The sequence below is a fragment of the Haliotis cracherodii genome, unplaced genomic scaffold, assembly GCF_022045235.1.
Source record: "Haliotis cracherodii isolate W230 unplaced genomic scaffold, xgHalCrac1.p SCAF_1, whole genome shotgun sequence".
NCBI lineage: Eukaryota > Metazoa > Mollusca > Gastropoda > Lepetellida > Haliotidae > Haliotis > Haliotis cracherodii.
In genome coordinates, this window is record NW_027266264.1 from 84736428 (window position 1) to 84753499 (window position 17072).

The 17072-nt window shown below is 44.0% G+C and overlaps 1 protein-coding gene across 3 annotated transcripts in view; it reads right to left on the minus strand.

Annotated features, from left to right (window-relative positions):
• The window catches only part of LOC139470041 (myogenesis-regulating glycosidase-like), an 81348-nt gene that overhangs the window by 14868 nt on the left and 49408 nt on the right, over nucleotides 1-17072 (minus strand). Inside the window, exon 1 of one of the 3 annotated variants that reach the window (XM_071252344.1) lies at nucleotides 6080-6117. The exons of the other annotated variants lie outside the window; for them this stretch is intronic. Within the exon in view, the coding sequence (XP_071108445.1) occupies nucleotides 6080-6100 (21 nt within the window). The 5' untranslated portion in view covers nucleotides 6101-6117. Of the gene's footprint in view, nucleotides 1-6079; nucleotides 6118-17072 lie in introns of those variants that run through there. 3 annotated transcript variants of the gene reach the window in all.

Below are 17072 nucleotides of genomic sequence, written 5' to 3' on the forward strand. Positions count from 1 at the left end.
GGTGGATGGGTGTATCAAGTGGATGAGTGTATCAGGTGGATGTATCAGGTGGATGAGTGTATCAGGTGGATGAGTGTATCAGGTGGATGTATCAGGTGGATGAGTGTGTCAGGTGGATGAGTGTATCAGGTGGATGTATCAGGTGGATGAGTGTGTCAGGTGGATGAGTGTGTCAGGTGGATGTATCAGGTGGATGAGTGTATCAGGTGGATGAGTGTATCAGGTGGATGTATCAGGTGGATGAGTGTGTCAGGTGGATGTATCAGGTGGATGAGTGTGTCAGGTGGATGTATCAGGTGGATGAGTGTGTCAGGTGGATGTATCAGGTGGATGAGTGTGTCAGGTGGATGTATCAGATGGATGAGTGTGTCAGGTGGATGAGTGTATCAGGTGGATGAGTGTATCAGGTGGATGTATCAGGTGGATGAGTGTGTCAGGTGGATGAGTGTATCAGGTGGATGAGTGTGTCAGGTGGATGAGTGTATCAGGTGGATGAGTGTATCAGGTGGATGAGTGTATCAGGTGGATGAGTGTATCAGGTGGATGAGAGTATCAGGTGGATGTATCAGGTGGATGAGTGTGTCAGGTGGATGAGTGTGTCAGGTGGATGAGTGTGTCAGGTGGATGAGTGTATCAGGTGGATGAGTGTATCAGGTGGATGAGTGTATCAGGTGGATGTATCAGGTGGAGGAGTGTATCAGATGGATGAGTGTATCAGGTGGATGAGTGTATCAGGTGGATGAGTGTGTCAGGTGGGTGAGTGTATCAGGTGGATGAGTGTATCAGATGGATGAGTGTATCAGGTGGATGTATCAGGTGGATGAGTGTGTCAGGTGGATGTATCAGGTGGAGGAGTGTATCAGATGGATGAGTGTATCAGGTGGATGAGTGTGTCAGGTAGGTGAGTGTATCAGGTGGATGAGTGTATCAGATGGATGAGTGTATCAGGTGGATGTATCAGGTGGATGAGTGTGTCAGGTGGATGTATCAGGTGGATGAGTGTGTCAGGTGGATGTATCAGGTGGATGAGTGTGTCAGGTGGATGTATCAGATGGATGAGTGTGTCAGGTGGATGAGTGTATCAGGTGGATGAGTGTATCAGGTGGATGTATCAGGTGGATGAGTGTGTCAGGTGGGTGAGTGTATCAGGTGGATGAGTGTGTCAGGTGGATGAGTGTGTCAGGTGGATGAGTGTATCAGGTGGATGAGTGTATCAGGTGGATGAGTGTATCAGGTGGATGAGAGTATCAGGTGGATGTATCAGGTGGATGAGTGTGTCAGGTGGATGAGTGTGTCAGGTGGATGAGTGTATCAGGTGGATGAGTGTATCAGGTGGATGAGTGTATCAGGTGGATGTATCAGGTGGAGGAGTGTATCAGATGGATGAGTGTATCAGGTGGATGAGTGTATCAGGTGGGTGAGTGTGTCAGGTGGGTGAGTGTATCAGGTGGATGAGTGTATCAGGTGGATGAGTGTATCAGGTGGATGTATCAGGTGGATGGGTGTATCAAGTGGATGAGTGTATCAGGTGGATGTATCAGGTGGATGAGTGTATCAGATGGATGAGTGTATCAGGTGGATGTATCAGGTGGATGAGTGTGTCAGGTGGATGTATCAGGTGGAGGAGTGTATCAGATGGATGAGTGTATCAGGTGGATGAGTGTGTCAGGTGGGTGAGTGTATCAGGTGGATGAGTGTATCAGATGGATGAGTGTATCAGGTGGATGTATCAGGTGGATGAGTGTGTCAGGTGGATGTATCAGGTGGATGAGTGTGTCAGGTGGATGTATCAGGTGGATGAGTGTGTCAGGTGGATGTATCAGATGGATGAGTGTGTCAGGTGGATGAGTGTATCAGGTGGATGAGTGTATCAGGTGGATGTATCAGGTGGATGAGTGTGTCAGGTGGATGAGTGTATCAGGTGGATGAGTGTGTCAGGTGGATGAGTGTGTCAGGTGGATGAGTGTATCAGGTGGATGAGTGTATCAGGTGGATGAGTGTATCAGGTGGATGAGAGTATCAGGTGGATGTATCAGGTGGATGAGTGTGTCAGGTGGATGAGTGTGTCAGGTGGATGAGTGTATCAGGTGGATGAGTGTATCAGGTGGATGAGTGTATCAGGTGGATGTATCAGGTGGAGGAGTGTATCAGATGGATGAGTGTATCAGGTGGATGAGTGTATCAGGTGGGTGAGTGTGTCAGGTGGGTGAGTGTATCAGGTGGATGAGTGTATCAGGTGGATGAGTGTATCAGGTGGATGTATCAGGTGGATGGGTGTATCAAGTGGATGAGTGTATCAGGTGGATGTATCAGGTGGATGAGTGTATCAGGTGGATGAGTGTATCAGGTGGATGTATCAGGTGGATGAGTGTGTCAGGTGGATGAGTGTGTCAGGTGGATGAGTGTATCAGGTGGATGAGTGTATCAGGTGGATGTATCAGGTGGATGAGTGTATCAGGTGGATGAGTGTATCAGGTGGATGTATCAGGTGGATGGGTGTATCAGGTGGATGAGTGTATCAGGTGGATGTATCAGGTGGATGAGTGTATTAGGTGGATGAGTGTATCAGGTGGATGTATCAGGTGGATGAGTGTGTCAGGTGGATGAGTGTATCAGGTGGTAGAGTGTATCAGGTGGATGAGTGTATCAGGTGGATGAGTGTATCAGGTGGATGAGTGTATCAGGTGGATGAGTGTATCAGGTGGATGAGTGTATCAGGTGGTAGAGAGTATCAGGTGGATGAGTGTATCAGGTGGATGAGTGTATCAGGTGGATGTATCAGGTGGATGAGTGTATCAGGTGGATGAGTGTATCAGGTGGATGAGTGTGTCAGGTGGATGAGTGTATCAGGTGGATGAGTGTATCAGGTGGATGAGTGTATCAGGTGGATGAGTATATCAGGTGGATGAGTATATCAGGTGGATGAGTGTATCAGGTGGATGTATCAGGTGGATGAGTGTATCAGATGGATGAGTGTATCAGGTGGATGAGTGTATCAGGTGGATGAGTGTGTCAGGTGGGTGAGTGTATCAGGTGGATGAGTGTATCAGATGGATGAGTGTATCAGGTGGGTGAGTGTATCAGGTGGATGAGTGTATCAGGTGGGTGAGTGTATCAGGTGAGTGTATCAGGTGGATGAGTGTATCAGGTGGATGAGTGTATCAGGTGGATGAGTGTATCAGGTGGTAGAGTGTATCAGGTGGATGAGTGTATCAGGTGGATGAGTGTATCAGGTGGATGAGTGTATCAGGTGGATGAGTGTATCAGGTGGTAGAGAGTATCAGGTGGATGAGTGTATCAGGTGGATGAGTGTATCAGGTGGATGTATCAGGTGGATGAGTGTATCAGGTGAGTGTATCAGGTGGATGAGTGTATCAGGTGGATGAGTGTATCAGGTGGATGAGTGTATCAGGTGGATGTATCAGGTGGATGAGTGTATCAGGTGGATGAGTGTATCAGGTGGATGAGTGTATCAGGTGGATGAGTGTATCAGGTGAGTGTATCAGGTGGGTGGATCAGGTGGATGTATCAGGTGAGTGTATCAGGTGGGTGTATCAGGTGGATGAGTGTATCAGGTGGGTGTATCAGGTGAGTGTATCGGGTGAGTGTGTCAGGTGAGTGTATCAGGTGAGTGTGTCAGGTGAGTGGATCAGGTGGATGAGTGTATCGGGTGGGTGTATCAGGTGAGTGTATCAGGTGGGTGTATCAGGTGGATGAGTGTATCAGGTGGGTGTATCAGGTGGGTGGATCAGGTGAGTGTATCAGGTGAGTGTGTCAGGTGAGTGTATCAGGTGAGTGTATCAGGTGAGTGTATCAGGTGAGTGTATCGGGTGGGTGTATCAGGTGGATGAGTGTATCAGGTGGGTGTATCAGGTGGGTGGATCAGGTGAGTGTATCAGGTGAGTGTGTCAGGTGAGTGTATCAGGTGAGTGTATCAGGTGAGTGTATCAGGTGAGTGTATCGGGTGAGTGTATCAGGTGAGTGTGTCAGGTGAGTGGATCAGGTGGATGAGTGTATCAGGTGAGTGCATCAGGTGAGTGTATCAGGTGGATGAGTGTATCAGGTGGACGAGTGTATCAGGTGGACGAGTGTATCAGGTGGATAAGTGTATCAGGTGGATGAGTGTATCAGGTGGATGAGTGTATCAGGTGGGTGAGTGTATCAGGTGGATGAGTGTATCAGGTGGATGAGTGTATCAGGTGGATGAGTGTATCAGGTGGGTGAGTGTATCAGGTGGATGAGTGTATCAGGTGGATGAGTGTATCAGGTGGATGAGTGTATCAGGTGGTAGAGTGTATCAGGTGTGTGAGTGAATCAGGTGGGTGAGTGTGTCAGGTGGATGAGTGTGTCAGGTGGGTGAGTGTATCAGGTGGATGAGTGTATCAGGTGGATGAGTGTATCAGGTGGATGAGTGTATCAGGTGGATGAGTGCATCAGGTGGATGAGTGTATCAGGTGGATGAGTGTGTCAGGTGGGTGAGTGTGTCAGGTGGGTGAGTGTATCAGGTGGATGAGTGTATCAGGTGGATGAGTGCATCAGGTGAGTGTATCAGGTGGATGAGTGTGTCAGGTGGGTGAGTGTATCAGGTGGGTGTATCAGGTGGATGAGTGTGTCAGGTGGGTGAGTGTATCAGGTGGATGAGTGTGTCAGGTGGATGAGTGTGTCAGGTGGGTGAGTGTATCAGGTGGATGAGTGTATCAGGTGGATGAGTGCATCAGGTGGGTGTATCAGGTGGATGAGTGTGTCAGGTGGGTGAGTGTATCAGGTGGGTGTATCAGGTGGATGAGTGTGTCAGGTGGGTGAGTGTATCAGGTGGATGAGTGTGTCAGGTGGGTGAGTGTGTCAGGTGGGTGAGTGTATCAGGTGGATGAGTGTATCAGGTGGATGTATCAGGTGGATGAGTGTATCAGGTGAGTGTATCAGGTGGATGAGTGTATCAGGTGGATGAGTGTATCAGGTGGATGAGTGTATCAGGTGGATGAGTGCATCAGGTGGACGAGTGTATCAGGTGGATGAGTGTATCAGGTGGATGAGTGTATCAGGTGGATGAGTGCATCAGGTGGATGAGTGCATCAGGTGAGTGTATCAGGTGGATGAGTGTATCAGGTGGATGAGTGTATCAGGTGAGTGTATCAGGTGGATGAGTGTATCAGGTGGATGAGTGCATCAGGTGAGTGTATCAGGTGGACGAGTGTATCAGGTGGATGAGTGTATCAGGTGAGTGTATCAGGTGGATGAGTGTGTCAGGTGGGTGAGTGTATCAGGTGAGTGTATCAGGTGGATGAGTGTATCAGGTGGATGAGTGTATCAGGTGAGTGTATCAGGTGGATGAGTGTATCAGGTGAGTGTATCAGGTGGATGAGTGTATCAGGTGGATGAGCGTATCAGGTGAGTGTATCATGTGGACGAATGTATCAGGTGGATGAGTGTATCAGGTGGATGAGTGTATCAGGTGGGTGAGTGTATCAGGTGGATGAGTGTATCAGGTTGGATCATTTACGGGGTCACTGACTGTCATTAAAAATGTCACAACTGCTTTCGAATTTCTTAATGATATAAATGTCCTATAAAAAGTTGAAAAAAACAAGCAACTGTCCTCATGCTGTTTCCAGCAGAGTTGATTCCCGACAACAAAAGTTCACTGCAAGTAACTTGTCAGCCTTGGCTTTGACTTGAGTGAATGAGATATATTCTACTTTAGCAATATTCCCGCCGAAAGCTGTTCTAGGCCACGAAGTGTATGCTTGACACATTCAAAACTATGTGGGAATGGAACACTATAGGCTTCCCAACCACCTCAACTCTCTTTCATAACAGTTGAAGATTACTCTCCAACAATTTACCCCTAACGGTGGCATCACACTATTATTGATGCTGTTGATTCTGAGCCAGGAATTCACTGGCCATTCTGAACCAAATTTAAACAAACTAACAACTATAGATCATAATACAAAATTTAAAAAATCATAGCTCAACCATAACATGGTTTAAGTTGGAGAAATCACTTGAATCTTTGATCCTGGAAGTAGAATCAATAGATCCTCAAGATTCTTCCATTACAGCCTTGCGAGGAACTTACCCCAGGTGGGTAGTCAACCATGAAACAAGCAGGGGTGGCACAAATCTCCTGCAGAACCACCTTGGACATGGCCGCAACTACCACCGCAACGGTAATCCAGGAACACGAATGAACTGTGTCAACAGTCAACACCATCATCATCACCTTACATCTGCATCACCCGCAGATACAACTTATTCTGCCCGTCCCAGTCCAAAGCCCTGGAGACCTCAACCAGTTGGAGTCCGGCCTAACACGATCCCCCCTCGTCATTGTATAACTTGGTCACAGAGTTGTGACACGCTGCGACACACGCCGTAATGGGAAACAACCATGTTACAAGCAGCACCGCTGTCTGACTTCACCGGCATTGGAGAAATACGGTTAGCATCGGTACAATTGATTTCTGAAAGAGTGAATACTCTAGCTGGCGATGGCGATGGACTGGTGTGAGAAGAAAGTGTGTGTGTAGTCCTGCAGGGGTTTGTGTGGGAGGTCACAGAGTGACTATTGAGCAATGACAGACCTACACTTTGTCATGGGTCAGGTTACAACAGAGAGTCTCTCCATCCATATTGATTCCGGAGTGACTGATGTCTCTCAGCAATGTCGTCATCTCTGCAGGAGTGTGACGATTATTCCCTGCAGATCCACCTACACTCTCAGCGTTACATGAACAGGGCCAAAGGCAAAAATCATCAACAAGATCTCATAGATCTCAAAACTTAGTTGAACAATATGAATACAAGACTTCTTTTATAAGGTCACATCAAACTAATTACTTATTCTTCAGAATATGAATGCCGACAATATTGCAGTCAACTTTGTGAAAATGATGCAAAAACTTTGGGGGGGGGAATCGGATTCTTTGAGCATTTTCTCTCGACAGATGTCATCACTTAACTTCTCATCAGCCAATAGAATATCTATGATTAGAGCACGCAAGTTAGATATCTGCACTTTTCTGCATTTCTTGCTATGTCAGGTAATAACCTGTGCCTCATCAGAAAGTCACTGCAATCATATTTCTCCTTCCTAGAACCAGATAACCACCTACACTTCAGTGTCTAAATCAAGGACAGTGAAGACATACTCAAATAGCTTTTTTTTTGTCTCAAAACACACTGACAAAATCTTGGATGTGATTATTATTTATTCATCATTAGTCATGAATCCTGGTTTTGTTGAACTCTTTTGTAGTTTGAAAGTGGGGTGTCTGCATATTTTCTATCAATTAATAAGTATATCTCTGTCTGTGGCCTTAGCCACTAGTCCATAGCCCGAGTCTAGTAAAATTTCATTCAGTCCAGTGAGCAATGCAAATAAAAGTCCATACATTAACACTAAGATCTACTGAAAATGTCAAGTGACAGGTTCAGCAAGTCTAGTTTGTGGCACATACTGCTATGTGTATATTTGACTGGCTGTTCATCAAGGAAGGTAGAATTTATTTTTCAATGAAGGTTATGCTTGGAGAGATTGGAAAGAAGATATAGTGGATAGCTTACAGACAGAGGGGCCAACAGAGGGGCCAACAGAGGGGCAGACAGAGGGACAGACAGAAGGACTGACAGAGGGACAGACAGGACAGAGGGACAGAAAGAGGGACAGACAGAAGGGCAGACAGAGGGAAAGAAAGAGGAAAAGACAGAAAGACAAACAGAAGGACAGGCAGAGGCACAGACAGAAGGACAGACAGGAGGAAGACAGGGGCAGACAGACAGACAGGACAGACAGAAAGACAGACAGAAGGACAGACAGAGGGGCAGACAAACAGGACAGACAGAGGCACAGACAGAAGGGACAAACAAAGGGACAGACAGAAGGACAGACAGGGGCAGACTGAAGGACAGACAGAAGGACAGGTGCAGATAGAAGGACAGACAGGGGCAGACAGAAGGACAGACAGACAGGACAGACAGGACAAACAAAGGGACAGACAGAAGGACAGACAGGGGCAGAGAGACAGGACAGACAGAGGCACAGTCAGAAGACAGACAGGGGCAGACAGAAGGACAGACAGAAGGACAGACAGAGGGGCAGACAGACAGGACAGACAGAAGGACAAACAAAGGGACAGACAGAAGGACAAACAGAGGGACAGACAGAAGACAGACAAAAGGACAGAGGGACAAACAGAGGGACAAACAGAAGGGCAGAGGGACAGACAAAGAGACAGACAGAGGAACAGACAGAAGGACAGACAGAAGGACAAACAGAGGAACAGACAGAAGCGCAGACAGGACAGACAGGACAGACAGGTGAGACACAGGGACAGACAGATGTAAATGCAGGACATGAGCTCACATATATACTGAATTGGTCATGGGACCTGAACAATCTCAGCGTTGTGTCTATCAGACTGAAATGATCGATAGAACAAGATTGGTTTTACATGCTTTTAGCAATATTGCATTGAACTTAACATGGATGTAGAACCTGGATTTGTACCAATGTGGGGCTTTAAACTTCTGTCTTTACAGCTTTGAGCACTCCTCACTTGAGAATAATGGATGACGAAGAGACGAGTCAATAATGTGGCAATAATGTAAGTGTTACAGGTAAAGCACTAGGAGTATGAAACATGATCATGTCTATGAGGAAAACCTCCACACTGCAGAGTGGTATTGTGTCAATAGTTGGAAACAAAAGTTCAAAATGAGACAACATTTCACAGATGATGAGTCCTGTGGGAGGACATAATGTATATAACACCTTCTCAGGGGACAGACAGGATCTCATGAAGACTTATATCTATATTTCACATCTCCTTTACAGTAAGTGAGGTGACAATAATGACCCACTTGCAGTTATAAGATACTACTTTCCTTCCATCATACAGCATAATGTCCACATCATTGTCGAGACTGTTTGCGTGAAGCAGATTAATACAACATTTTAGAATAAGAAAATGATATTTCTTTGATGACTCAAGTGAAGGTAGGTTTTAAAACAGGTATTCAAATAATGTCTCTTTTCTTTCTTTATGATAATAGGAAATCGTTTCTTGTTCCTTGGCATCCTAAACTGTATATGTGAGTAGTTAAATGGTCAAATTTATCATCACTATTGATTTAATGCAAGCAAAAGAGCAAAGTCCTGATTCTGTTTGTTTGTTTTTTGTTTAATGCTGCACTCAGCAATATTCAAGCTCTATGATGGCAGTATGCAAAAAATCAAATCTGGGCCAGACAATTCAGTGATTGATATCATGAACATCAATCCAAGCAATTGGGATATGATGTCGTCATGCATTAACCAGATCCCTTTTGTCGTCTCTTACAACAAGCATGGGTTGCTGAAGACTAATTCTAACCCAGATCTTCACAATGTCAGCAATGACCTGAAATCACGAAAGTTGACATACATATTCAGAGCTGAAGACGGGACTGCAAGGCCCTGTAGCTCAGTGCAGGTGACGAATTGGCAACACTGACAATTTTAAATAAGGCTGCAAGGATGCCATGCGTCAGTCATCACACACAAGTATTGTAAACATGATGGCTGGTATCCAAGCAAGATGTCCTATTTGCAAACCAAGAGTATTTTTAACAGTAAATATTTAAATTATGATTATTTATTACCTATGAGGGAACATGATGGGGTTCATAAAACTCATATGTGCCCCTGGGTCATATCAAGTCACCACAGTGCTGTGTTTGAGGCAAAAGGTGAGGTGAAATGGGACATTGTATTCAAGATTATTTCACTCATATAGTGATGTGCATGCACATGTGTGTGTGGCTGCTTGTACTAGTCCAGTTCAGGATGGTTTTATAGTGCAGCTCCAATGTAACATAGACACCCTACTCAGACCGATCGTACAGATACCAAGCCGGCCAGTCCTTGTTATCGCCCCTAAGTGCTGAGCATCAGGCAGGGTAGCAGCAAGTACCATCTTTTACTGCCTGTTGGTATAATGGGTACAAGTGATCAGACCGTCTCTCCACTCTCCACGCAGGTGCTTCATCATCTCCCCGAGGCAAGAGAGTTAACTGACTATAAAAGTCCAGTTTCCACCCTTGCCGAACTAGGTGTATGGTGAGGTGAGGTGAAATTGGGTTTAACGTCGTGTCCAAGATTATTGCACTTATATAGCGACATGCATGCACGTGTATGTGTGTGTGTGGCTGCTTGTACTAGTCCGGACTGATGCCGATTTATAGTGCTAGCTCACTGAGATACCATGCCGCAGTTTAACATGAATACCCCACTCAGACACAGTGTACTGACTCCGAGCCGACCAGTCCTTGTTTTAGCCCCTTAATGCCGAGCGCCAGACAGGGTAACAACAAGTACAATCGTTTAACGTCTTTTTGTATGACGTGGCCCGGGATCGAACCCTGGACCTTCCGCTCTCCGGGCGGACGCTCTACCACAAGACCACGGAGGCGGTCCTAGGTGTATGGAGTTACAATTTGGCTGGACTAACGAGTCTATGCATAGTCCAATCAAAATCGCGCACCGAAATCTAAATCCGGTTCACAAAGTGTCATGCAGATTTTGGTTGACTGCAGGATTTGCAAAGCATGTGCACCGCTACCCCGTTGTCAACAGATATTTTCTAAATCTTTTCATGTTTTTAAACTAAGTGCTCAAGTGATTTGATGCACTTCGCGATGTAAGACTCGTTTTACCACAATCTTGATTATCGATCAGATCATCTTGACTGGTTGCCACCGTTTTGTTTGAAGCAAATGCATGTGATACGAGAGGTTGAATCTGATTGGTCAATAGGAGAGGCATAGAAAGGACATAACTCATAATAGCCACTGGTGGCGCTACGATCGAGCCCAGGAACTCCAGCCTAGTTCGGCAAGGGTGGAAACTGGACTTTTAAAGTCAGTTAACTCTCTTGCCTCGGGAAGATGGTGCTTCATCTATGGAGACAGTCTTGAGGCTAAAGGTGTGTATAGTCTATAGTATCAGCCAGACTCAACCCAGTACATATACTGTACCCGAGAATGTGTGGCCCATTGGCGGCCTCTTCATTTCAGTTGCTGTAATACAATTTCACCTACACCGTAAACAGCCAAGAGTTGACAAATAAATTTATCTGTAATTACATTTATCTCTCATTCACCATCGGTAATCTAATACCTTAATACATTCATCAAATTCAGTTTTTAAAAACGAAAGTGAAGGGAAATTGCCATTTTCAATTTGGCTTCAATGTAGGAAAAACTGTAAAATCAATTAGATGAAATGTCGAATGAAGGCAGTAGCTAAAATCAATGTCATAAGAAAAGCAAGACTAGATATAGAGACATGATCTGTTTCGCTGAGAAGACGTCTCCTGTCTTGAGGGAATATAACACGTTAAACACCAGCATAACATCCATGCTTAACATACAGGCGGAATATACTGTAGGGATGAATGATGGCCTCTAAACCCATCAATGCTCTGGCTGTCACACACCTAAATTTCATTAAAACCAACTGGATTTTCCTGAAACAAGGTCTTGGAAGAGTCCTCCCTGTGTTGATATGACATGCATGTATTCATCAAATGAAGCAACACTGACTGCTGAAGCCTGGGGAGGGGTCAGTGCCTTCAGAAGCTCTTCTTGAGCAGAAAGAATGAGGTGACTTAAAATGTAAATTGTTGCCAAAGAAATAACAATTGCTTCCTAATATCATAGTCTTCAGTTATCTTTTGACAAAAAAATTATCATTTTTTACAACTAGGAATACGAGGAAATCTATTTGGCCTCCATAGAGCTTAATGTGTCCACGTCATAATCTCAAAATTAATTTGCCGGAAGTGGACTGAAACTACTTTCAAGATTGCAATTTCGAGAGACGCCACCATTCCATCACAGAAGGGCATGCTCATCTGCTCTAAATGTTAATTTCTAAAAATATGTCTAATGTAATTTGCCTCATTCCTAGCCTAGAACAACTGATCGCCACTGTCACACAGGGATTTCCCAGCTGTCCCGACTTGTAGCCAACCCTGACACATTCTCAGATCATTTACAGTAAAGGTATGTCTGACACAGCCCCACCTATCTACAGTAAAGGGATGTCTGACACAGCCCCACCTATTTACAGTAAAGGCATGTCTGGCACAGCCCCATCTATCTACAATAAAGGTATGTCTGACACAGCCCCACCTATTTACAGTTAAGGGATGTCTGACACAGCCCCACCTATTTACAGTAAAGGTATGTCTGGCACAGCTCCACCTATTTACAGTAAAGGTATGTCTGACACAGCTCCACCTATTTACAGTAAAGGGATGTCTGGCACAGCTCCACCTATTTAGAGTAAAGGGATGTCTGGCAAAGCTCCACCTATTTACAGTAAAGGGATGTCTGACACAGCTCCACCTATTTACAGTAAAGGTATGTCTGACACAGCCCCACCTATTTACAGTAAAGGTATGTCTGGCACAGCCCCACCTATTTACAGTAAATGTATGTCTGACACAGCCTCACCTATTTACAGGAAATGTATGTCTGACACAGCTCCACCTATTTACAGTAAATGTATGTCTGACACAGATCCACCTATTTGCAGCAAATGTATGTCTGACACAGCTTGACCTATTTACAGTAAATGTATGTCTGACACAGCTCCATCTATTTACAGCAAATGTATGTCTGACACAGCTCCACCTATTTACAGCAAATGTATGTCTGACACAGTTCCACCTATTTACAGGAAATGTATGTCTGACACAGCTCCACCTATTTACAGTAAAGGGATGTCTGACACAGCTCCACCTTTTTACAGTAAATGTATGTCTGACACAGTCTTCCATTCTTTGCAGTGAAAAGTGAAATCACCATGAACCTGATGAGTGTGATACACAAGATATCCTTACAGCCATTCAGTGATCAATTGTCTCACTCTCGGATGCCTTCTGTGTACCAGTATAGACTGCAGTGCAGAGATCTGTTGCAACCTACTCCTTCATGCCTACCCCCTGTGATTCCCGCCTATAGGCATGTCAAGACCTCTTCCACCGACAGTCTCAACACCACGGTGTCATTTATTTGTGGCAAGTCATGAGTGTGTTGTTCTTCAGGGAGGATATATCAGCTTATAGTCACCACTTTGAACTTTAGGCAATGACATACTGGTGTTTTTGAGTGTGTAAGTAAAATAAGCTTTGGTCACAGTCAACAATATCCCTGCCACATCAGGACAACACATTGACCCCTGGAAATATTTTCTTGATAGAGTGAGTGAAGCCACATTCCAGTATTTTACAGTGGTCAATTCAAATGACCTTAAACACCAGTAAGCGGAACTGGGGGGACATTCTGTTAGAGGAACAAAATGGAGTACATTTTATTTCAATACAAATATGGACACATAATTAATTTTTCCCAAAATCTTCAGTTTATTTTCAGATTTACTCAGGCATAAATACATGGTTACTACATTAGTTAAATATGAATATGCTATGCTTACGTTTTTCACAAAATCCTGGACCATTCACAATCAAAGCTTCATGAGTACAGTTCGAATGATGTTTGTTTGTTTGTTGTTTAACGCCGCACTCAGCAATATTCCAGCTATATGACAGCAATCTATAAATAATCATGCCTGAACCAGACAATCTAGTGATTGACATCATGAGCTTCAATCTACACAATTGGGATACGATGACATGCAGTGAGTCTGACCTCCCGATTCCATTCGCCTCTTACTACAAGCATAGTCGCCTTTTACAACAAGCATGGCTTGCTGAAGACCTATTCCACCCCGCATCTTCACGAGTCATACACTGTTTAAACAAATGATGGGAATAATGACTGGCAGCTAGCATAGTTCTGACAGGAGGAGTAGTCTCACTGATGGCAAAAATAGACCGTCTATTAAGATGGAGATGACTCACCAGCGCAAACTGATGACACGATCCACAATATACTTTACTGTACAGATCGTATCACATGATTTATATTGCATAATATGTATATGCCTCTCGTAAACCTAATATATATGAACTTCACATCCAGTGATGAACACTTTGTTGTTTTCGGTTATTTGCCCAAGGTTATAGTCTAAAAGTGCTTGGCTAGCATTAAATATATTTGATAACAAGTCTAACTATGAATTCAATCGGATCATGTATTGGTATTTGTTCTGAAATACCTAAAACTCAATGATCCAAAACAAAAAAGGATCCCTTACGTTTTTGTTCTGTTTTTGTTCAGCACAGACGATATTGCTAGATCTTCGAAGGAGGGATGTTAGAAGTCTCCAAGTCGTTATTCAAAACCCACTATGTGTGTCTGCTGTATCTGATGTTGTCCATGCTTTTGTTGGCGACTACCCTTACACTGTGAGTGAGTGAGTGAGTGAGTATGGTTCTACAAGGCTTTTAGCAATATTCCAGCCTTAACCACACCCTTACTATCAGGTGTGGGCCTGAGCTGGATATGGGTCTCACACTATGGAGCAGAGTTTGGCATTTTGATACTTGACTACTAATTATTATTGTTTGAATTATCTATGATATCATAAACACTGATGTTGTAAAGTATTAATAGTTTTAATGGTCATAAAATGGTAAACATACTGTTACAAATGTTATTTTTGGGATACTAGTTTCTTAGTAAAGTACAGATTCTAGTACTTTTGGGGGGATAAGTTCCATCTGGGATTCAAACCCACACTCCCAGAGTGAGGCACCTCATCGCCAGCGCACAAAGTTAAATTAAGGTAAACATATTGTCAATTAACAACTTTAGAAAGTACCTACCATCTTACTTTAAAAAACTAACTTGTTTGAAGAGATGAGTGTGAGTGAGTGAGTGAGTGGGTGGGTGGGTGGGTGAGTGAGTGAGTGAGCGTTCAGCATAACTGTCTATCAGTCTGTATCCACTCAACCTGAAAGCACTTCAAGAACTTCTGAGCAGTCTACTGATCTCATCCCCAGCCTAATAAAGACATGTACCAAGTTCCATTTTAATCAATCTTTTCTTTCTACAGCCTTGATGATAACATTGATCCTTGACATATCGATGAATCAAGAACAATTCCCAGAACTATAACGAGACCACATGGTTTCAAAAAGATAGTGTGGCAGTGAATTCAGCCCAAAACTCAATTTACACGAGGGCTGTTTATTGACAAAATCACTAAGCCTGGTTATTGCTTCCCACCTGATCCAATTAATCACCTTGTACGACAAGCAATAGACTGAAGAAGACCTATTCTAACCTCGTCCCCTTCTGGGGCCAACCAACTCCTGCTTGCTGTAAGGACTCACAAAAGGTCAGGTGGGCAGGCTCAGTGACCTGAGCAGATTTAATTTCGTTCCACCCTGATGCAAGGATCATGCTGTCAGTCACTGTTAGCCTGGTGTCCTAATTATTTACAGGGCATTGTGATATAGCTGGAATATCACCACAGTTCAAAATTTACAAAAGTCCTTGTGATATTTTCTTGTGGACTTCCACATTCTAGGTATAAGGTAAATGGCAACATTTTTGCAGACTAGTCAAAATTTACAAAAGTCCTTGTGATATTTTCTTGTGGACTTCCACATTCTAAGTATAAGGTAAATGGCAACATTTTTGCAGACTAGTCAAAACAAAAATGAATACTTAACCCTGAATTGCTGCCTGTAGCAATAAAGAATTCACTCACTCACTCACTTCTACATGAACCATATGAGTGAGTGAGTGAGTGAGTGAGTTGGGTTTAACACCGCTTTGAACAGTATTCCAGTTATATTGCAGTGTGTTTGGTAGGAAAGTCTGAAGTGTCATGCAGATCACTGATGTTTACCACCATGGTGAAACCCACAGGCATGGTCTGACAGCCATAGAATCATAATCAGGGTGAACAGAGAGTTGAATCCACAATCATTGGCTTCTGGACATTCAATTGCGTTTCCTTAGACAACTGGGCCACCCGTGACCCGAGTAAGTCAAAGAACTAGCACAGTGGCCTCTAGACAGATTACTTCCGATGTAAGCCACAGTGGCAGTCATAATCCCTTGAAACCATGGTGATTCATGTTAATGTGACTGCAGAACTGCTGATTAAACAAACTTGGAGTTTGTCATGAAGAGAGTGGATATAAAAACAGAGTCTAGATTTAGAGGTTGAGAGAATAACAAGGCAATCAGTTCATACAGACATTATGATTTACAGCAGCCAAGCAATTTGTCTGAATTTATTGACAGCCTGGAAGGCAATATGTAATACGGGCAATGGTAGTAAGGCATCAGAGGGATGAGGAGAGCACGAACAATGTCTCAGTTCAGGAACAGTAAGTTTCATTTGAACTCAGAGCCCATGAAACTGTCGACACTCCCAAACTGAGAGGATAAATAAATTGATTTGTAAATAACCTCTGCATGATCTGAAGTTATTTCTCACAAAGAAATAATACGTATTCCCATCATTCTTCAGAGCTGTCATTACCTTCCAGCGACTTGCAATCATCAATGTGATATGGCACCTGGAACTTGCAAAACAGGACAGGAAGTCCGGTCCCAAATGAACTAATCAAGGCAAGAAAGTCCACCATATTGTTTTTTTGGTCTGTTGGGAGCGTGCATGCCTCAACATTTGCATAGACGTGCTATTATTTACAGCAGTTTATTTGTGTTCCTCCTTAAACAGTTTCTTGGCTTCAGCCAAACTGCAGTCTTGGTGAATAATTACAACAACCCTTACATATCTGCTTACTTGCAGGGTAATGTCCCCTAGATGCATCAGGATCCTATGTTAATAGGTTCAAATTCCAGACTCCCCTAATTGTCAACCATGTGGGTTTCAATGAAGTCATCAGCATTAGAGACCTGCATCACAGGTCCCCAGCAACATATGCTGGATGACAAAATGGATTGGGTGGTCAGGCTTGGCAGATTCCAGCATGAATATGAAATGGGTGATCGCAGACAGGGCCCCTTTCCATAAAGTGGCCTTAGCACCCACATTGTCTTAAGTCTATGTTAAAGTATGGGAGTTACGATCATCTTAGCTTTGTGGAAGGGGCCTGAAGCAGTATCAGAGGTAAGGGAGTACACAAATGCCTCCTACAGTG